We start from the raw sequence: 21,863 nt of genomic DNA on the forward strand, positions 1-21,863 counted from the left end.
GAAAATTTGCAATAAAAATGAAAGCGCTGTTAAGCAGTTTAAGAAGTTATAGTTTTTGTGCAGAAATGTGCAAAATGTTGTCCAGGGGATGTGCAAATGTTCACAGTATGAAGCTAACATAGAATATATGCGATGTACAGAGATAATAGTCTGTGCTTTCATGTAATGCAAGGAGACAGATGTGAAGATGTTAATGTAACATGTGCTTCACCTGAAGGTCACCTTACCCTGATCTGCAGAGATACATTTTCTAAAATACAAAATATGTTGGAGCCAAACAGCATGATGCTCCAACATGTAACAAACCAGCTCGACTTTAGGTCCTGATCAACAGGAACCCAGTGGGCACCTGAGGACCTCCAGAATAAAGGTGGTAAACACACACTAACAGCACTGAACCAAAGCCTGCAACCAAAATGTTGCTTTATAGTTTCAGCACCTTTTTTATTATTATCACATTTGCAGCTTCTGTGGAGCTGTGAGTGCTGAATGAAGAGCGAGAGACGGAGGAGTTTGGCTGTCAACCAGAGCAACAGATGGAGGCGTTAATACACAAATACAGATCTGAGTGTGTGTGTGTGAGATGAGTGTTCAGTCAGGATGAGTAACGGTTCATTGTCAGCCTTTAAATTTAGTGCTGACATTTCCTCAGAAGCACATCGACCCAACAAACCAGATCAAACCAGATCTGCTGGATCCAGCCACATTCGGCTCTTGTTTTATCTCCATGTTTCACAAGTTTTCCTGCAATTTTAATTCCTTAACGACAAAGTGTAGGCCTACTGTATGTGTGTTTTCTAAAACCTGAAATGTTTTTTTGGTCTGGTGAAACATTCTTGTCTTTACTACTGTATATGTCCTCACAGAGGTCAAAGGTCGGGACCACCTGTCTGTGTGAATTCATACGATTACTATACAGTAAAAAAAAAAAAAAAGACAATAGAAAGCAATGATTGCAGGAGAGTGTGAGGAAACTCAGAAGAGCTCCTGAAAGTAAACCAGTACAAATGTCAAAATATTTGCAGCACAGTATCTTCAGTTGGATTTCATTTCTTGTCTTTTTGTTCAAGCCTGTGACTTGTTTATGGCTGAATCCTTCCATCAGTTGGTAGTTGAGATATCCTGTGTATCATGACATTTCCCAAGATTTTGAATTTGGTTGTTTAAGTGTCTCTGCTGACCCTTGGCCCTTTACTGCATGCCACGCCCCCTCTCTCTCCAACCTTTCCTGTCTGTCTTCAGCTGTAGTGGGCGGCAGTAGCTCAGTCCATTTTTAGGACAAAACATGCATAAAATGCAACAAAGTACACTGCATGAAAGTTAATGTGACAAAACCTGTACAACTAGCTGACCAGCACCACATGCAGACAACAAGATCTGTAATTGGTCGGTTTAGGAGGCCTGTGTTTCCTTCTACAAGTTTCTAATGTGAGTGGAGATTAAACAGCAAAGTTAGTTATCTGTTTTGCAGTAACACACATTGAGACAGTTGAGACAGACAGATCTCAAAACAGCTGAGTGTAGTTAACTAATGCTCGCTAAACTATTGTTGTTGTAACTGAATTGTTAAAATGCAGAAGTTCTTCTTCTGGTGTTTTTGTCAGTTACCAAGCAAGTCAGCTGTTGCAAAGGCATCTGTGTGTGTGCAAGGCATGATCTCATCAGTCGTCTGATTTTAATTATCAGCTACCCAGTATGACTCATAAAGTTCTCAGCACTGTGTGTGAGTATAATGACTTCTACTGAAAAGTCCAATTCCTTGTATTTAAAAAACAGAATTATCCATTAAAGTCACTGTGACTGGGATGAGAAGCTTTCTGTCAGTGATCAGAAGGATTCCTCTGAAATAAACCTCCACTGCTCTACAGCCCGTCCTCCTCCCCCTCCTCCCCATCCTCCTTTTGCCTTGCTGGACCAATCACAGCCCGGTATCTTTGCTAGCCAATCAGATCACTCCTGGGTGATGTCATGTAGCAGGCTGCTGTTTGGTGCTGATGCTGCTGAGCTGCAGATCTTCAGTCTGAACAGAGAGACCGAGCATCACTGCAGGGTGAGTACACACTGCACCCATACACACTTACACATACATACATCATATGTCTTCCTTTATTTGTGATGATTTTATGTTAGTTTCAAAAGCTTTCTGCATGTTTGCACCACAGATGGCTGCAGCCTCTTTTGAACAGATATGTGTATAGATAAAAGCAGGCTTCATCTGATTTGCTCCTTCATTCTTTTAATTATCTGCAGATTCTGTCATTTCAGTCTTTTCTGTGTTTCTGTCTCTGCTGCTTTGTTTGCTGCATCTTTCCTTTTTTCTACTTTTGTTCAGTTTAGTGTTTAAGCTGCGTGCTTGACTCGCTCTTCTCTGCAGAAGGTGATGCTCTTACTGGCAACAATGACATCATCGCTTAATCCCTGCAGCCACATACACACACGTACACACACACACACACACACACACACACACACACACACACACACACACACAAAGTTTTGTGTTTGCATTAACCCTTGAATGATAATCAATTTTAAAACAGGTGGCAAACAGAATATTTTCAGGGTTTGTTTTTTTTTTTTTACTAGAAATATAATCTGTTTCTCCAAAGTGAAGATCTGCTGCTTTCCTCTGTTTCTCATCTGAATGTCTTTGTTGTTCAGACTGATTTTGACAGCTAAACATAGATATTTGGCTTTACTTAGAGATTAAACAATTAATGGAAAAGATGTTTGACAGATGAATAGAGAAAATCATCCCAACCTGCAGCTCCAGTGTTTGTGCACATCAACAGTTTTATATGTGAGATCATATTTCTCTGAATTTCCATCTTTTTATGCACTAAATGAGCACGTAAAGTGAAGGTTTATGACGCTGTTGAACTTCCTCTGACTCAGTTTGAGTGTTTGTGCAGCAACTGGATGATCAGGAGGCTGATATATGACCTGAGACCTCCTGCAGTGTTTTGTGTCGTGTGTTTGCTGCCGATTCAGTCTTCACACTTTGGATAAATTATTTCAGTCTCCTGATGTCAAAAACAGCTAATACTGATATTCATATGGATGACTCAACTCATGAAACAAGCTGGCAAAATCTGACCTTTAAATCAAAGTGAGATTCAGTTTTGTAAAGAAGCTTTGAGAGGATGTCTGGGATGTGCAAAAACTCCTGTGACGTATGAAATAAATGTGAGATACATTTTTAGCATTTATTAACATAAAAAAAGCTACTAGAAGAATCTGTCTCTATCTGCAGTACAAATGTCAAAACACAAAAAAGCAAAATTCCCAGGTGACCTTTAACTCAGCTTTAACTCAGCTCAGCAGCTTTTCTTTCTTCCACTTTATTTCTTTCTTTTGTTTCTCCTGATGTCTTTCACATTTTCCCTCTTTTTCAGTGTCTTCCCTCTCATTTAATTTTGCTTTTCTGTCATACCTCCCTGCACTGGTAGCCCACTTTCCTGTATGAGATGCTTAAAGTGTGTCATTGCCTGAGAAGCTTTGCTTGAGCTCAGTGTTTCCTCTGCAGGTTACCCTCGATACCACACAGTCATTCTACTTAACTGATTCTACTGGATTTTCTTTAATGGCAGTTTTGTGTCTCTCCTCAGGAACAGACTCTACCTCACCACAGTGTCTTCGACAGAGAACAGCAACAGCAGCATAATGACTCTAGCAGGTAATTATAGACATTTTCTGACTGTTTTTTTTCCTCATATTGTTTCTTGATGATGTGATGTGTTGTTCATTTGACTGAATCTGTAGGCTACAGATTTGTGGCTGAGCTGCAGCTTTTCTTTTTTTTCCCCTCTCCAGCATACAGGGAGAAGATGCGAGAGCTCCCCCTGGTGTCTCTCTTCTGCTCCTGCATCCTTCCCCAACCAAGGGACACCCCAGCTGACAAGAATGAAGGTTAGTAGCACTCTTTTAATTAATCATCTGGTCTCCACAGTGGGGTTGGGTGGTGAGGTGGAGTAGACCTTTTTCACAGCTGATATGTGAATGTGTAACTGATTACATATCGCCTCATTACAGATAAAAATTATTTGTTCCATCTGTGATTTTCCTGCAATGACAAGTGAAAAAGTCTTCTGTGAAAAAACTAATCTGAATCATTTGGAACATACGTCAATAAAGTGCTCCAGGAATGAGTCTTAAAACCCAGAAATGAGCATTAGCATTAGCATTAGCATTTTCACTTCCAATTCCCTCATCACAAAGTCAGTGGGTTTTTTGAATAGGTTTTTGGCTAGATATCTAAAATAATGTCTGTGGTTAATACAAGTTTATGAGATTATATTTTGTTCTATGACATAAACTATGTCGGTAAATAACCCACTTGTAAATTCTGAAGCTTTAATGTATCTTATAAAAGGTGATAGCTAACATAGCTAACAAGTGGCTAAATGAGACTACAGAATGTCATCCCACAGAACACAGCTTTACAGCCTTGTTGTGGTGGTGATGTTGAAGATGTTGTTTATAGCCTAACATTAGCTTTTTACTTCTGGTGATTGCATTTTAATATTCAAAAATCATAAAAGTGGTGTTCATTTGAGAAGATTATCTTGCTGAACAAAACATTTAAGTATCATAAATGTTTGTTTGCCACTGAGCTCATTTGCTGCAATAATTCAAAATCTGACTGAAAAATGTCATTTGACGAGGGAACCCGAGCGAAGCTAACTTGCTTGTGGACCTACAGAAAAACATCATTCCTGGAACACTCTATATACCAGGATCTAGTACCTCCATTATCTTCCGTCCTAACCAGCCTCTCTTTGGACTGCATGTAGGAGGAAACTGGAGCACCCAGAACAAACCCACACAGACATTATTCAAATTCAAAAAACTGTTTCCTGCTGCAGAAAAATTCTCTGTCAGTTTGTAGACATTTTATGGTGTTGTGCTCTTCTTGCAGCAGGTGTGGTGGACTTGAACCTGTGCAACATCCGGGACATGGAGGTGATCGAGCTGAACAAGCGAGCGAGTGGCCAGGCCTTCGAGGTCATCCTGAAGCCGCCTACCTTTGACGGGGGCCCTGAGCTGAGGGCAACCACACCACCTCGCCAGAAACCCTCACTGGAGGAGATCCAGAAGAAACTGGACGCCGCCCAGGAGAGGAGGAAGGTGTGTTAAAATTAGGGCAACAGCATTCAACAGATTCTTAATTGTTATTGGGTCACACTCGTTCTCACTAAGAGTGACACCTTTAATTTGAACAACTGGCTAATATACCAAGACTAAGACCTAGCAGCTCTGTGTGGCTGTACTTATAGGCACAATGGTGCTTTAAGTTAAATTCTAACATCAGCATGCAAACATTTTTACAGCAATAATGCTAACATTCTGATGTTTAGTAGCTTGTAGCATGTTAGCACACTTACATTAGCAGCTATAGCTTAGGCTTATGAGAATGTCATTAGTTCTGCATGTATTTGGTCCTTATTTAAATGTATTGGACAAAAAAGTTATTATCCAAATACATCTTGAGGTGAACACGAATGTGTGAAACAAATATCATGGCAATCCATTCAACGGTTGTCAAATATTTCAGTAATCTACTCCAAAAAAGCAGTGGCCCTAAAATAGATCCCTGAGGAACCCCACAAGTTATTTTACAGTTTTATGAGTGATAATTAACTAAGGAATTCAGCAAATCAATTCAAGCACTCTCTTTTAGCCAGTTTTCTGATTGTCGGCTTTAAGTCTGCAACCTAATGTGTTTCAAGGTCTTTTGATGTTTGTTTTAAATCGACCAAACACAGAGCACAGTTTAACTAGTGCAGCATCATTCAGTGGTCAATACAGAAATTATACTACCAGAAAACAAGTCCACCAAGAAACTAGTGTTAAAGCTCAACAGACTCATAGCAACACAATAGAGAAAAAAAGTGAAATGGCTTCTGTTCTGTAAAAACTGAGAAAAACTGATCTGACATGCGCATACAAGAAGCTCACTGTAAAATCTTCCTCTGTTTCCCTATAGTGTCAGGAGGCAGAGCTGCTGAAGCACCTGGCTGAGAGGAGGGAGCACGAGCGTGAAGTTGCTCAGAAAGCTCTGACCAAAGAGCGTCAGGAACATCGCGCTGACGCCGTCAAGGAGCAGCTGCAGATGCACCTGAACGCCTCACAGGAGCGACTGCAGGAGGAGGTGAGGACAGAGGTTTTATCATCAGTTGACTGCTCATTTACTGAGGTGACCTAGATTCTGTTTCACGGGAATGAGTCACTAAAGAGAGTTTGCGTTTGTGTCTTTCAGGACAAGCACAGCGTGGAGGTGAGGACGAGCTGGAGGAGAAGTGGATTCTGGGTAGATGCACTGATACAAAATATGAAAACAGTGGTGTGATAGCACATAGAGAGATAAACAAAAAAAAAGCTTGGAAAAACGCTGTGAAAGTAAAAGTATGACATTTTGGGGTTTTATTGCAGAGAGTTAACAGGTCAATATCAATCTAATGTCCGTGTGTTAAGTACAGATCTAGAGTCAGGACATGGTTAACTTAGCTTAGCATTAAGATTCAAAATATGGAGAAGACTTTTTCCAGTGTCGGAAAATAAATAAATACACCCACCAGCGACTCTAAAAATCACCAATTAATACATTGTATCTTGTTTGTTTAACTTGTACACAAACAGAAATGTAAAAAAAATGAGTTGAACAAACAGTGACTGTGAGCAGCTTCCTAAAGTCTTTCTGTCACAGTGAGGCTGCCCGGTCTGGTATCATAGTGTTTTTACAGACACCAAAACCAAAACCTGAGCTCCTCAACATCTAGATCTGGCAATTTGCACTATGGAGACAATACAAAGAAGTACTGGGCAGATGGATATACTGCTGTTTGTCGATGAATAGTCCGAATACATAACTCCCCTCTTACAACAAACTGTTGCTTTTACATTTCTATTTGTGTCCGGATTAAATCAACATACAATGTGTTGATTAGTGAGCTTTAGAAGTGGTGGTGTACTTCTTAAGAAGACCAGGCTCGCTATTTCCCCTGCTTCCATTCTTTATGCTAAGCTAAGCTAAACCAAGCTAAGCTAACAAGTTAACACACTGACACGACATTTGTTTCAATCTTAGAAGAAGAAAACAAGTGTTTTTTCCAAAATGTCAAACTACTTATGTAAGTATTCATTTAAGTTATGCTGCTTTATAGTAATGCAGACTCTTGTGGTTTTGGTCTTTGCTGACAAAATGTCCACAAAAACTACCAAATGTTTCAGGCTGACATTTGAGAAAATGTGTAGAAGACAAATTCTTGAACATTTCCAGAGAGAATTTGATGAGATTGAGATATGCTGGCAAATTGTAGTTTATTTCTGAGCCCAGGGATATGTTGCCAGTCTGAAAACCAGCATCATCTGTAGATGTTTCTAATCTGAAGAGCCATGTTTGTCTCATTTCTTTATAGTTTTGATTTTTTTGGGAAATATGCTTATTTGCTTTCTTGCTGAGAGTTCAGTGTTCAGATTGATACCATTCTCATGTCTGCACAGTAGATATAAAGCTCCAGGCAGCAGCTGGTTAGCTTAGCTTAGCATAATGAATGGAAACAGAGGGAAACAGCTAGCCTTGCTCTGTCCAAAGGTAACAAAATCCACCTACCAGCCACTGAAAAGCTCACTGATTAACATGTTATACTTGGTTTGTGGAAGTCATTCAAAAACAAATTTGTTACAGCTACCAAATGCTTTTTGACATCGGGATGGTATCTTCTCGTGAAAATCAAGGAAGTTAGTAATAACCTTAAATATCAAACTTTTACTTTAAATTTGTGGCTCAATCAGCAATATGCTTTGAAACAGTAAAAAGTCTTCCCCAAAGTGTTGCCACCATATAAAAAGCTTTCTTTGGTTTCTTATCCTTGTATGCTGTGACTTTGAGATTTCCTTTCATCGGGACTAAACAGCTCAAACTAAGAAAAACTTTTAAAGTGTATAAATTTTCTCTTGAGTGTAAACATGATAACTGCATCATAATCCTAAAAAAAAGTACGGAATTGTCATTGGTGAGCCTTTTCTTTACTACTATAGATGCAAAATGTGTGTGAGCAATTTATACATAATCATTTCGGTAGTCTCACATTTTCTGTCTTCTGTCTTTTGTTGATATTCAAGTTTGTTTTCTCAATCTGAAAACTCCCTTTAACTCCGAAATAAGCATAATTCTTATACAGTGTGTCTCAATCAAAAACTTTTTGGATTTTCTGCCAGTGTGCTAACTCCACCACATTTCTTCTGCCTCCAGGTGTCTTGATGGCCTGATCACAACACAAGCTGAACTTTACTTGGAAGCCATTTTGGAGGGCTGATGAGCTGAGGATTGGTGTGCTGGCAACCTGGCACTGCTCCAAATGGGAGACTAACAGGATGAGACTCTGAAAAGAGTGAGAGAAGAAGAAAAAGACGAGGAGGACTAAAGGCGAGTCTGACCGCTCAACCTCCTCTGTACAACCAGGACTCTTCCTAATGAGATAAACTCTTTATAACAAGAAAAAACGTCTGAAGGACACTGCATATTCAGTCATCATTAGATGGTTCACAGGGGTTTTACTGTGCTTTGTTGCCATGCCAACAGTGCCAATGTGTTTATGTTTGTGTGACTGTGTATGTATCAAGGATTCAAAGTCTTCTGATAAGTGTGAAAAGTCCAACTCAACAAAACCTGAAATCATCCTAACAGAAGCTGGGCCTTAACCAGAAGGAAATATCACTACAAAGGAACTGAGTCCAGAAAAAGAAGCAGCTGGACTGCAGTAGAGGCACTTGGAGTCTTCTGCTTCTATGTCAAAATGATTTGTCACAAAAAGATACAAGCTGAACTGCCTCTACCTGCTGGAAGGGTTGATGATGTTGAAGTCTCTGCTACCTGGATATGTTACTGATCAGAGTTACAGAGCTCCATCTGCTGGACTGCTTAGATCACTGCTTTTACTGTAAAACAGTGTGACAACGAGAAAGGTTTGATCAGTTACATGTGGCTCTTTAGAGACATGTTGTGGCAGGTGTAGGAAAGCATACTAAGTCAACACCGCGTCCCAACGCAGGTCAAGCCCAAACTATGACCAAAACCAGGAGAGGTAAAAAGACATCAACTGGACTTCAGATAAAAAGAACAATGACTGTTACAGGTGAGATTAGTGTCTGAGACTGAGAGTCCAAGTCAAAATGCCGATAAGACAGAGATGAGTCAAAACACCCAGGAGACCATGAAGTCCAAATGAAACCCCCCGCCAAAACAAGAGGTGAGGTGGAAACTTTCACCGAGACAAGCCAGAGCCGGAGCCAGAACGTCAATTAGAGTCTGACAAGTCTGGTTGAAAACACGTCCACAAAACCAAAACAAGTCCAAGTGAATACACTCAAGAGACTGAGATGAGTCTAAGTCAATCCATCCCTGACGCAGAGAGTGCCACGTAGAACATAGAAAATACAGACACAAGTTCAAAATCAAACACTCACCAAACTAAGAAGAGTTTGAGTCAAAATGCATATTGGATTGAGACGAGTAAAGAAAAAAAATCTGTGCTCTAAAATTAGCATTCTAGCATTTATGCTACCATTTAAAGCTACACTCCTGTTATTTGTTGCTGTGTAAACTGGAATGAAAAGACAACTGGCACAATGAGAATCCTGCTGAATTTTGATGCTAGTGAACAATATTTACATTGACCACAAACAGCTAGGTAGCTCATGTGGCTTACATTAGCCATAATACAGGATACTTCCCCCTGCTCAACAATCATTATACCAACCCCCTGCTAATACGGATGTGTGAATTTTACTGGTGAATAACTGATAATCGATTGTGTACAGTGTTTACAGCTGCAGTGGTGTGTTTGCTTGTGCGTGTTTCCCTGGCAACGACAATGTAAAGGAGTCAGGGTGAGATGATGATGATGGTGATGATGATGATGATGATGATGATGACGACAATGTACAGAAATCACATTATATTTTAAATTCAAGAATAAAACAAAGACACTTTGCTTCTTTTTTCAGTTTTTTTTTTATTGAATCAGTACCACATTCTGCCTTAGAATAAATACATTAATATTAATATAACATCACTAATAAATACCTGCTGAAAAACATTTTAAATAGTTATTTAAATAAACTTAAACTATAAATAGAACATAATATATGAAACACACCCACTAATAATCTGCTTGCTTTTAAACTTCAGCTCCAGAGTGAAGTTGTCTAGTTCCTCCAGTTTTGTGTTTTGAGACAAATAAAAAAATGTAAACAAAAAAAGAGAAATTGAAAAGAAATTAATGGGGAAGGAAGGGGCAGATTAATTCTACAACTGGCACATCACAGAGCAGCATGTAGGCAAGACACAGAAATGTTCAAAAGAAGACTTTGACCTTACATCAAATCAAACTGAATACACTGGTAGAAAGCTGGAAATAATTATTTCAGAAGAACAGATACTTGTGACTTAAAATCATCATATTGAAGGATATGTACTTGGTCCTTTTATTATTCTCTGTCCGATCATCCTCCAGCCACAGTATATATACATATTAGGCTTAGATTCAATATTTCAGAACATGACAATCAGTTCCCGTTTCTATGCAGATGACTCCCAGATATAACTTTTCTTCCAATGAAGTTATTGTTACACAGTCTTGAATCATAAACTCTTCCTTCACTCACACTATAGCTTTTGCTTCTTGGGATTAAAATCTACCAAGCACTTGGAAATGTAATCCACTCTTTTATTACATTCCCAATCAATTATTATTGTTCATCCATATCTTTCACTCTGATTTATGCAATTGGAATCTATGGGAAAGCATTTAGTAACTTTTGTTGTTGTACTGTAAAAATAAAGGTATTATTAGTATGTGATAATAATTGTATACTATGATATGACACAGTTCGTCATAATTATGAGAGGTACAAATATTTGACTTGAGCTACTGGGTGAACTATGAGTTTCTATCTCTTAATTCTTATGTATAAATTCACAATTAGGAGATAGAAAGTAATAGTTATACTTTGATTCTGGTCTTCAATACAGAAGCTCTGATGTCCTTCAGTCTTGGTGTTGGACAATGGGTCGGATGCAGGTGCAGCCCACAGCGATGAGGCGGGTCTCCAGCCTGTAGTGGTAACTGTGCTCTGCCCCTGTCGATTTGACACGGCGCAGCAGCAGGACCTGGTGCATGATGGGTCTGGACTCAAGGTTCAGGTCTTCCTGGCCCTCTGAGTCCAGACAGCCACGCAGCAAACAGCGAGCCTCCGACAACACCGGAGGGAACAGAGAGTCGTCACTGGTGATGCTGAAGATGGAGAGAGAGAGTAGGGACAAAAAAGTGTAAAGATCACTTTATTTTTAAGATTAAAGACCAACTAAGTTTTAGCTTACAAATGGTGGTGTTTTCTATGTGTGTTTGTTTTAACAAGGTGTGTGTTGGTGTGTATGTGTTTCCATACTTGTATGTCCACGGGGAGATGGAGGAGTTCTGCAGGGGCCTGATGTTTTTGGAGGCAGTCAAAGTGTTGGGGTCAAGCTGCAGGGGGACCGTTTCCACCGTTGCACCATCAGAGGACGTCTTGTGTGTCTTCACTGAGTGTTTTGAATGACCTGCTGGTTTTGCTGCCGCTTCCTTCATCATCATCATCATCATGACCATCACCACCACACAGACAGCCTGAGGAAGAGGACAAGAAATTAACCTTCAGGCATAGTTTACAGTTTAATATCTGTTTATTACATTGCATGTAAAATGTAAGAAATAACATGTCAAAGCTATTAAACCTTTTTCAGCATTTCACATTTCTTTTTTGAACGCATAATGGTCAACATGGGAAAACATGATTTTGTAAAAAAGGATTTTCCTTCATAAATAATTTTTTTTAAAATGACTAAGTATTTTACAAGTTAAATAAGCACAGTTTTCACAATTTAATTAAAAATACAATATAAAAGGGCTGAATGCTTAAAATGTCTTAAATTATATATATATATAAAAAAAATTGTCTTAATCCATAAAGAAACTTTAGGGGTTTAAAATATAATAACATAATATAATAATAACATAATCAAATACTTAATAAAATCAAACAGTTGGAGAGCTTTGTACCATGTTGTTCCCTTGATTCTTGATTCTTGTCTATTCACTATTCTCTATTCTCTAGTAAATGCATAAAATGCCCCCAATATGCATTTTGAAAATAATGATTAAATAGATTTGATTGAACTAATAAAAACAAAATAATTAACAGCATTTGAAGGGCTTAAGCAATATATTTGTTTGCACTGAAATTTCTGGCTTTGAAAATTTCAGATGTCATCCTGAACACAAAATGATTTGCATGGATTTAAATTATATAATGGAAGAAGAATTCAGCTACTCTTACCTTCACTTTGGAGAAGTTTGATGTCAAAAACATGCTGACAGTTTGGTTTGGATTCTTCTGCTTTGATTGTCCTTGTTGTCCTTTTTAGTTCTTTTTAGACTTTTGTCTCTTTGCAGATCTTTCAGTCTTCACTGTGTCTTGCTCTTCAGGGTCCTCAGGCTCTGCTGGAGGTTCTGGCCAGGAGCTGTAATCTGGAGGTCAGATGGTACTTGCTGATGTACAGACCTAAACTGTGTCCTCTGCTGGTGTTTGTGGAGGAACAGGTGTTGCTCTTCTTGTCTGCTGGTGTTCTGCTGGTTGTCGGGTTCAGCTCTGACATTTATCCTCATCAGCATCACTTCCTCTGATGATGTCACCATCTTCATTTTTTTTCTTTCCCTATCTATGTGTCTTTGATCCTCCCCTCTAAACCACACAGACCTGACTGCATGACAAGCCCTGATGGTCGACCCACTTTCACAGTGGGTGCAGTGGTTCAAATAGTCTGCACAAAAAAGTTGCAGCAGATTTTCTAGGTCATCTTGTCCTCCACAGCGTGAAGCCTTACCTTAAAACCACCATAACTAACCAACTTTACGTTATGTAAATGTGCACAAAAAAGCTGACTAACATCATCATCGGGAAACTTTGTTGGGAAACTTTCTTAGAAAACGCTGGCAGACCGGGTTGCCATACCGGGTTGCCATACCAAACCCTTCGCTATGTTTGGTTTGTTTGATTCAAGATAATAACATGACCTACAATAATATGTTAAACACTAATGTTCTTCCATCTTTGTGTCAGCAGTTTGTGTTAGTTTCTTTTGTTTGAACATGACAAAGTTGGTTCCAAAAAGAAATAGTTTGGTGACAGGTCTACACAGAGGCCTAATCTCAAGATCTCATCAGTGATGTTTTTGTGTCTAAATGGGAGCAAATCTCTGCAGCTGGTTCAATATCTGGTGGAAAGACTGAAACCAGAAGAGTGGAGGCTCTTAGAGCAGCACATTAATGAACATTGTGACACCAGCACATGTTACACTATCACATATGTAGAGAAATTTCTGATGTCCACATAGTTTTTGCCTCTTTTGATAATGTGAAATTTTGAAAGTTCATAACTGAGCAAACTGTGTAAGGAGTTGTAGGTGGAGAGAAAATTTTACAAAATATATGCAAAATGGAAATAGTCACTCCTTTCAAATGTTATCTGCTCATTAAATGGCAGTTGTCAGTTGTCAGTGCTGCTATCTACTGTTGTCTTTCTTTCCTCCACTCCACTGAGCTCCCACATGTGTGTAAAGCCCAGTTCAGACCAAATATTTGCAGTGAGATGAGTTGAAACTAATAACTACTTGCAATACACTGTTCTGCAACATTCTAAAAACCCGCTGGTTCACACCAATCCAACGAAATGAGATGGTGTATTATCTCTATGCAACAACTACCTGTATTTCAATTCTGAATTCCAGCTTTTCAGGCTTATTTAGTGGCTGAATATAATTTGTAGCTCATTTAAAGTATGAATGAGGAGAGTGATAGTGAGATACTGGCTACAGTTGCAAAAACAAGTTGCTGGCAATCCGACCATCTGAGATGCAGGTGACACCAGCCATCTTGAGTCAAGCTCAGATCTGCCAGTTCACAACAACTGCAACTTTAATCTCCAAAGTTCTTAAACGGTTTCATTTAGTATCAGATCACAGGACCAAACTGGGCTTAAGAACAGTGGCTGAACTACGCTTACATCGAAACACCACACGCCATAACCGACAAGAAAAATGCAGTATGAGACTGTTAATTTTTGTTTTTTACAAAAATCGTGTGCACTCCTTTCATCTCAGCTCAGTGTGAGAGAATCTAGCTTTTATGGCACATGGTGCGGAACCAAGGACTACTGCATTCACCAAGCTATTGCAAAGTGCAGCAACAGCCCGGAAGCAAAAAGCCAATAAAAGTAAGTCATTAATGTGGCCTAATCCACGCAAAAGATGTACAGACAATGAAAATAAACACTCAGTGGAACAAAGTTCACTCAGCTTACTCATGCAAAGGCTGCACTGACACAGCAAACACTGCTGCTGTAGCTCAGTCGTAACTGTAACTGATGCTGAGACTCTACTGACTGTGTGACTGGTAGACGGCAGTGGCTGGTGCAACAGGCCAAAACACAAATTCAAAACATAAACATGATTTGCAGACTGTAAAAATGTTTTTTAAATGCAAATATTCTGGCTGTACTATTGTTGGCGGTGAGATCAGTATGTTATATGAACATTATTCCTTAGTCTCTGTGACATATTAGGAGGATTTCACGACTATTTGCTTTAGATTTCTTACATATAGCTCCTTTAAGTACATTATGTAAATTAATCGACACGTCAGTTAAAATAGCCTAACTCTGACTTTTGGTTTCACATGGGATACAAACAGCAGTCTCCTTAGTGAAACTCCTGTATTTGTTTGATCAGTGCATCCACCCTGACCTCCTCCCAATGTGGACTGTCACTCTTTATCTACATCACCTGACTTCCTCCGTTGCTCCCAAATTACTACAGCCACTACAGGTTGCTGCCTAACAGTAAATGTAAACAATGGAGCTAGAGTAGAGCCATTCCACCTCAAATCTATGTTCCCAATAGCAACTGATAACAACCATTTAGTGGGCTGACAACATTCAAAGCGGGTGAAATACTTTGTTTTCTGTCTGTTGATGTCCAGATATAAATGCATCATGCAGACAGAAGCAGTAGTCAAGATACTGTAACCAGGATATGCCAATTCAGAGGGTGGATGTGATAAATTCATATTTGTGTGTTAAGTGTTTACATGCTTCAAGTTCTGACTGAATGCATGAAACAAATCAATGACTGGATGTGTCACATTTTCTTGAATTAAAGAAAGAAAAGACTGAGGTATTACTGAGGCAATGTTAAAAAACACAGACCAAGCCAGAAATCTGGGTGTAGGCATGGACCTACATTTCAATGGACACATTAAGGCATTTACAAAGTCAGCCTACTGTCACCATAAGAACATATCAAGGATTAAAGGATGTATGTCTCAGCAGGATCTGGAAAAACCTGTCCATGCATTTATCTTCAGTAGACTTGGCTACTGTCACAGTGTCTTTAAGGGTCTCCCTTAAAGATCCATCAGATAGCTGCAGCAGATTCAGAACGCTGCTGCTGCTTGAGTCCTCACTAAGACTAAGAAAGTGGATCACATCAGACCAGTTCTCAGTCATTTACACTGTCTTCCTGTCTGTCAACAATTCGACTTCAAAATACTACCACTGGTTTACACAGCACTAAATGGTTTAAGGCCAAAATACATTTCTGACCTCCCGCTACACTATGTAAATCACCTTGAATTGCCTTGTTCCCATAATGTGCTGTTGAAATATTGTCTTGCCATAAAGGTCATTTATTCTTGCATCTTTGTCTCAAATAGGCTGTACAGAGAGAAGTCACTCAGTACATTTGTATAGAGAAAATCAATTTTTTTTATGTTAGTCTGACTAAAACCAGACTTTTAAAATGCACATAGGCCTAAACATTTTAGTCCGACTGAAATCGTACTGAATCAAATTTCTAAAAGTCAGATTAACACACCCAGATAATGCAACTGGGAATCTAATTACTCCTGCATGTATAGGAATGTATGGTCAGTCCGACACAAACCTAAACCCAAGCACAAGGTGCTCTGTGCCCCTGGCTTTGACTCAGAAGTTGCATTAAATGCATAGTGGGAGAATAAGCCGGTAACAACATGGTAATCATCCAGATCCGTACATTTTTGGATGGACGAAATGTACAGAGCTGTAAAGTTGTCCACCACGGTACCAGTTTGTCACTAGCTAACCATAACTAACTTGTTTGTTGATAGTTTGGTCTGTGATGTAATAGGTCAATCAGAGAAATGTCCAGTACTAACAAGCTAAAAGAGGGCATATCAGTTTGAAGTGAACCTGAGCAGAGATAAAAGGAAAAAGGTGGTAGACTGGTCTGAGTCACATCATGACCTCAAGTTACGATAGATTCTGCATCACAGTTGCTTTAATGTTATATGTCTGATGCAACAGGAGAAACTTTTCAGCAATCCAACATGACAATATTTTGGGGTCCCTGGGTCTCTCAGTTGTCCCCTCTTTCTTTACCTCAGTTGGAAGTTTTACATTTGCTAAGTTGCCTCAGCAGCATCAAGTGATGCAGGATGCGAGCATGTCGCAGAGTATGACCTGGTTTACAGTTGTGTTGTGACTCAGGTCGGTCCAAACTGCAGCATCATCACTATCAGGTATGTTGTGTGTGTGTGTGTTTTTTCAGCCCACGCTGCCAGCTCGACTCTGACCTGGTTTGATTGATGGGGCGATGCTTATCATTCATCTGATAAACTTCCTGCGTCAGTTTACAGCCCCCAAATACCTCACAACAGTTTTCCTTTGTATAGTCCACTGCTCTTCAAAAACATACAGACCATTTAAGGAAATATGTTATATTGTTATGTTAAAATCTGAGACCCGGAATCTCTTGGTAATCAACACTTTTTTCCCCTTTTTATTCCCACCCTCTCTGAGCTGCAGATATGAAACACTCGCCATAAAAAAATGTATAAATGAATATCTTCAAACTATGAAATAATCGCATGAATAAATCATTTTTAAAGCCATCAAATAAAAAGAAGACCTATGAAGGAGTGCCCAAAGCTCCAGCTTCACTGTGTCAAAGTACAATTAAGTACATTTGCTGCAAAAACTTTGAAACCCTGTGCTCAATCTCAGTTGTAATGAAACAGTTTTTCTTTAGTGGACACCTGTAGATGATGGGGAACATACATCATCTACAGGGTGCCCTAAGGGTTCATCTGGCCCTGATCCATGAAGTAAGAGAGGAGCTTGAGATGTACAAAACTGATTTTACCTATTTTCACCTCTCTGATCAAGACCCAAATTTTTTTAAGAGGAGTGGAGGCTCTTAAACACATTTTCGCATACCATAAAACTTCAATTAATAGCCCAGGCTATTGTTTGTTTAAATCACTGAAATCAATGGGCCTATATTTGGGACAGGCATCTATATGGGACAGGCCTTTAATTCCTTTCACACAAAACAGTTGCTCAGCAAAGATGGGAAATACAATAAAATTGTTTATTTAAACCAGTATGAATATTGCTTGTATAGAAAGTAGGCATTTGATGTATCAGTTATGAATCATTAATTTGATCTAGCTGCGACAGACAGTATATAACAGAGAGAGAGAGAGAGAGAGAGAGAGAGAGAGAGAGAGTTACGGCTCTCGAGGATTACGGCACCCAGCACATCGACACAACACCACTCTATCCTGTTAAAACAATACTAACAACTTGGATTAATTTTTATGAAAACCCCTTTTGATTCTTTTGATTGGTGAACTTTTACAGACTAAAGGAATATGAATAACTTACAGGGAAACACAGTTTTATACATCTGAAGAACGTCTATAAAAAAAGAAAAAAAAAAAGAACTGCTTTACAACCAGACCAGGAGTCTTATTGAGACAGGTGTATATTTGTCAAAATGTGTAGCCACACAGGCTAGTAAAAGGGACTAAGTGTTTAATTGGGATTCAGCTTTTTATTCAAGGTTTACCGTATTTTGCTGGAAAAAATAAAGGGGACCTATATCCATATTCAAAATGTATACATGTTATTCCTATGGTCTAAAATAGTCCAAAAATATTATTAAAAATAAACAACTCTCCCTTATATCCAAAAGCCAGGCTGCTGAAACTCAAATTTGTGATGTCATAGGGTATAAAATGTAAAGCTCCTCCACAGACAATGAATTGTGAAAGATGTTCTAGATGACACTGAGAGCAGCCAGGGGAATGTTCTAAGTATATGGGTACATTTTCTGTTTCAGACGCGAGGACACTACAAGAGAATAAAGCTCATTTGGGTATTAAAAAGAAAACAAACACTCCGTGGGTCCACAAAACCAGAATCCCATTAATTGTCTAGGGAGCATGACATTACAAGTTTGAGACTTACTTCTCTGGTTCCTGGCTCTGAGAGAGAGTAGCTCATGTTCACAGATTTTGACGTTCCTTGGCCATGGAAATCATACATAGGAATTCTGAATTTTAAGGGAAGTGATAAGCTCAGCTCCGAACAGCTAAGACAAATAACAGAAAGTGGAACAACTGAACAATCTGGTGAATATGTGCCACAGTGTTTGAACTGCAAATACCTTTTTATTATTATTATTTACTGAATTTGACAAAAACTGTACTGGAGGGGCGCCCAGTGGCTCGGTGGGTGGAGCGGGGCAATTGTCCTTGCCGCAGCAGCCGCAGGTTCGATTCTGGCTCACGGCCCGTTGCTGTGTGTCATCTTCTTTCTCCTCCTTTCGTGCTTGTCCTGTCCAATAAAGGTAATAGCCAAAATTACAATCTTAAAAACAAAAAAGTGTTTTGGATCCAAAATGTGACTGCACCGTTAATTCTGTTTGGAAGCTCAGTGCTGTAACGCACACACGCGCGCGATTATTATCGTCAAATTGTATTTAAAGTATCAAAAGTAAAAGCATTCATTATGCTAGAATGCTATACTACATTATTGTATAATTATAATATGATATTATTATTATTACGACATTGTTACTGATGTGCAACATTAGTATGTGGCTAATGTTAACTAATTAATGAACTAATAGTATGTTTTATATTAAAAATGATAATCTGCAAAGTAATCATTTAAGTTGTTAAAACAGTGAAAAGTAAAATTTTCCCTCTGAGATGTAGCAGAGTAAAAGTTTAAAGAAAGAGAAGACTAGAAACACTCTATTAAAGTGCAAATACCTCAGAACGGTACTTATACAGTTCCTCTTTAAAAATATAAACAAAGTACTGATGACTGTTTAATGGAAACCTCTCAGTATCCCAACATGTTTTCCCCCAAAAGTTGATTCATACATTTCCAGCAAATTTACAATTTGGAGAGCAGAAAAATGAGTGTGTACAAAGGAAAGATGATGTCATTTCATTATTTCACCCACACCCGAAATTAAAGAGAACATTTTAAAAAAGGGGTCACAATAATTCAAGAGAGTTTCCATGTGGAGAGACCAGAGGAGGTGGGCCGTGGTGGTTGAGATGTACGTGATCGTATCTAATATCATCATCTGAAGAATCTGTGTCATCCTCACACTGAAGTGTGGTCTGTTTGATCAGGTGCTGCTGGTCTTTCTAGGACTGCGGCTGCTTCTGCTGTGGTGACTGGAAACACCTTTAGAGTGTGTCCTGGCTGACTGTGAAGTTGCAGCAGGGGGTTTCTGTTCTGATCTGTGGTCTGTGTCAACCACAAAGTCTCTGACTGACATCCAGGAACAATAGCTGTGATTCACACAGAATCTGACATCCTCACTTCCTTTCCTGCCTCCTTTTTTTCTTCCTTACCTTTGCTCCTGTCCTGCAGGCACACAGGCGGGTACACGTAAGCTGACATCACTGACAACTTATCTGTCAGGCTGTTCATCTGTTGATAGAAAAATCATCTTTATAAATATTTACAGACAGTTCGGAGACTGAGGTTGGTTGATAGGTAAATGTCTTCTGTTGGCAGTAAACAGTCAAAAAATGTTAGCTGCAAATTGTTTTTATTATTAAGGCCCGAGCACCACGCAGTGCGAGGACCCTATTGGAATGCAAGGAATTATTAGTCTTCCTTCAAATGAACTGCCTTTTGGGGGCCTTAACATACTCAAAAAGTCATGAAACTTTGCACAAACATTACATCTGGTAAAAATTTTTAGATTTTTCAGAGTCTCATGCTTAGGCGCAAAAAAATAAAAAGGATCAGTAGTGTCCCCCACAACATTTCTGCAAAGCAGCCCCGTAGCTACTCTCACCTACAGTACATGTGTGAAACTTGGTAGGCACATGTAACATTCCAAAACATACAAAAAAAGCCCCTTGGACCCATAGTCCAAACCCAACTGGAAGTCGGCCATTTTGAATTTCCTGGTCAATTTTGGCCTTTTCCATGCTTCGCATTTTAACAAACTCCTCCTGAAGACATAATCTGATTGATATCAAAACCGAGGTGTACCATCTAGACAACTTTGTGATCAAAAGTCATTAGACTTTATTACTTATCTCTTTTACATTTGTTCCATTTTGACTGCTACTGTTTTCATAATGTATTGGACACAGTAAGAAAGCATTTCAATGCACTTTGTACCTATATAACATTATAAATTAGTCACATTAGTGGTGTACAGATGATTTTAAAATGATTACCTTGCAGGAATGCATCAGTCTTTTCCAGTGATTCCAAGGATCTCAAGCCATAAATCATTTTAACTGATCAAAGATTTCTGCAACATTTGTCAACAACTTTAACTCCTCCTGTGAAACATTCATAACTGGAGGCTGCTGTTAACAGATAACTAATGATATTATTATGAAATACCATTGTACCATTGTCATTTTTTAAACTGAATTCTTCCACTCCTAGCTTTTGGATTTCCCTCTTTCATTTTTCACAGTCTCAAGAATACTTTTGGCAATACAAAACTACATGTTCCACTGATTCCTGATAGTGCTCACATGATCCTGAAGGATGTTCGTTTATTAAGAGTAATTAAGTCTTGTATGTATAACTCTTAACCTTGTTAAAAAGATCTACTCTTTAGTACAACTTCTTGCCATTTTCACTGTGCCCACGTCTCGTTGCGTTGCATACAGGTGTCCTCCTGTGTTTCTAGTGTCCCAGCCATGTGCTGCCACTCTTTAATGATGTTTCTTTTAATAATTCCTTTTATTTCTGCTTTACTAGGTGATATGTCCACAATCTCTTCATGTTTCAGAGCCTGTTCTGCTAATGAATCAGCAGTTTCATTGCCCTTAACTCAGCTTTAAGCTGGAATCCACATAAATGGATGGAAATGTGTAATGCTGTATACAGGTATTCATATTATTAAATCTGTACAGAGATTAAATCGATTTCAGTAACAATATCCTGCCTACTACTGGATGTAAATGATTGCATTGTTATCAGTGCTGAACATGAGTCTGTACAAAGAATGACCTTTTTGGAAATAATGCGGAATTAATTATTGCATTACAGTTTAGATTTGAAAATGTCATCTTACAGCTGAATTCTCTGTTTGCCTTTCCATAAGAGACATTTCTTCCACATGGTGTATAAAATGCTCACCTTTTGTACAAAATATACAGAGGTACAGCTGAGTCTAAGCTCAACGAATTCTATATATTGCACTGTAGATGCAACATGTTGTTTCCTCTGGTGCCATCCTCAGGACAAACTTCACATTTCTGCCCCATCAGTGGTTAACATGTGAAACTGGTAAAGTTTTCTCTCTACCATTTAGTTTTAAGGTCTTTAATGACTATTTGAGCCTCCCGGTGTCCTCCTGGTGGTGAGGTTGTAGAGGTTCACAGTGCAGATTCAGGTTGTGGTGTGTGTGAAAAGTGCTGACATCTCTGACGGAAACCAGCAGCAGG

At 38.9% G+C, this 21,863-nt stretch overlaps 2 protein-coding genes across 3 annotated transcripts; one reads left to right on the top strand and one right to left on the bottom strand.

Annotated features, from left to right (window-relative positions):
• The first annotated feature begins 1,983 nt into the window (after window positions 1-1,983).
• Window positions 1,984-9,995, top strand: LOC125901210 (stathmin-4-like). Of its 2 annotated transcripts, none has more exons than XM_049596774.1 (7): window positions 1,984-2,050; window positions 3,609-3,676; window positions 3,814-3,909; window positions 4,919-5,127; window positions 5,987-6,151; window positions 6,260-6,310; window positions 8,255-9,995. In XM_049596774.1, the coding sequence occupies exons 2-7, from the start codon at window positions 3,664-3,666 to the stop codon at window positions 8,261-8,263; spliced, it is 543 nt and encodes a 180-aa protein (XP_049452731.1). In that variant the 5' UTR covers window positions 1,984-2,050; window positions 3,609-3,663; the 3' UTR covers window positions 8,264-9,995. The 2 variants fall into 2 exon arrangements, with proteins under 2 accessions (XP_049452731.1, XP_049452734.1); XM_049596777.1 differs by having other exon boundaries at window positions 6,260-6,277.
• Window positions 9,996-10,047: 52 nt separating this feature from the next.
• On the bottom strand, window positions 10,048-12,554 carry il17a/f1 (interleukin 17a/f1). Its single transcript, XM_049596788.1, has 3 exons — window positions 12,379-12,554; window positions 11,452-11,669; window positions 10,048-11,297 (listed from the first exon to the last, which is right to left on the bottom strand). Exons 1-3 carry the CDS (start codon window positions 12,409-12,411, stop codon window positions 11,051-11,053), a joined length of 498 nt encoding a protein of 165 aa, XP_049452745.1. The 5' UTR covers window positions 12,412-12,554; the 3' UTR covers window positions 10,048-11,050.
• Window positions 12,555-21,863: the final 9,309 nt, after the last annotated feature.

This window comes from Epinephelus fuscoguttatus, linkage group LG2 (genome assembly GCF_011397635.1).
Source record: "Epinephelus fuscoguttatus linkage group LG2, E.fuscoguttatus.final_Chr_v1".
Lineage (NCBI taxonomy): Eukaryota > Metazoa > Chordata > Actinopteri > Perciformes > Serranidae > Epinephelus > Epinephelus fuscoguttatus.

Coding starts and splice junctions, on each gene's coding strand:
- il17a/f1 (XM_049596788.1), bottom strand. CDS start 12,411: ATGTTTTTGACATCAAACTTCTCCAAAGTGAAG. Junction 11,670..12,378: donor CAAACTTCTCCAAAGTGAAG/GTAAGAGTAGCT, acceptor CCTCTTCCTCAG/GCTGTCTGTGTGGTGGTGAT. Junction 11,298..11,451: donor ATCTCCCCGTGGACATACAA/GTATGGAAACAC, acceptor CTCCATCTTCAG/CATCACCAGTGACGACTCTC.
- LOC125901210 (XM_049596774.1), top strand. Junction 3,910..4,918: donor CCCAGCTGACAAGAATGAAG/GTTAGTAGCACT, acceptor CTCTTCTTGCAG/CAGGTGTGGTGGACTTGAAC. Junction 6,152..6,259: donor AGGAGCGACTGCAGGAGGAG/GTGAGGACAGAG, acceptor TGTGTCTTTCAG/GACAAGCACAGCGTGGAGGT.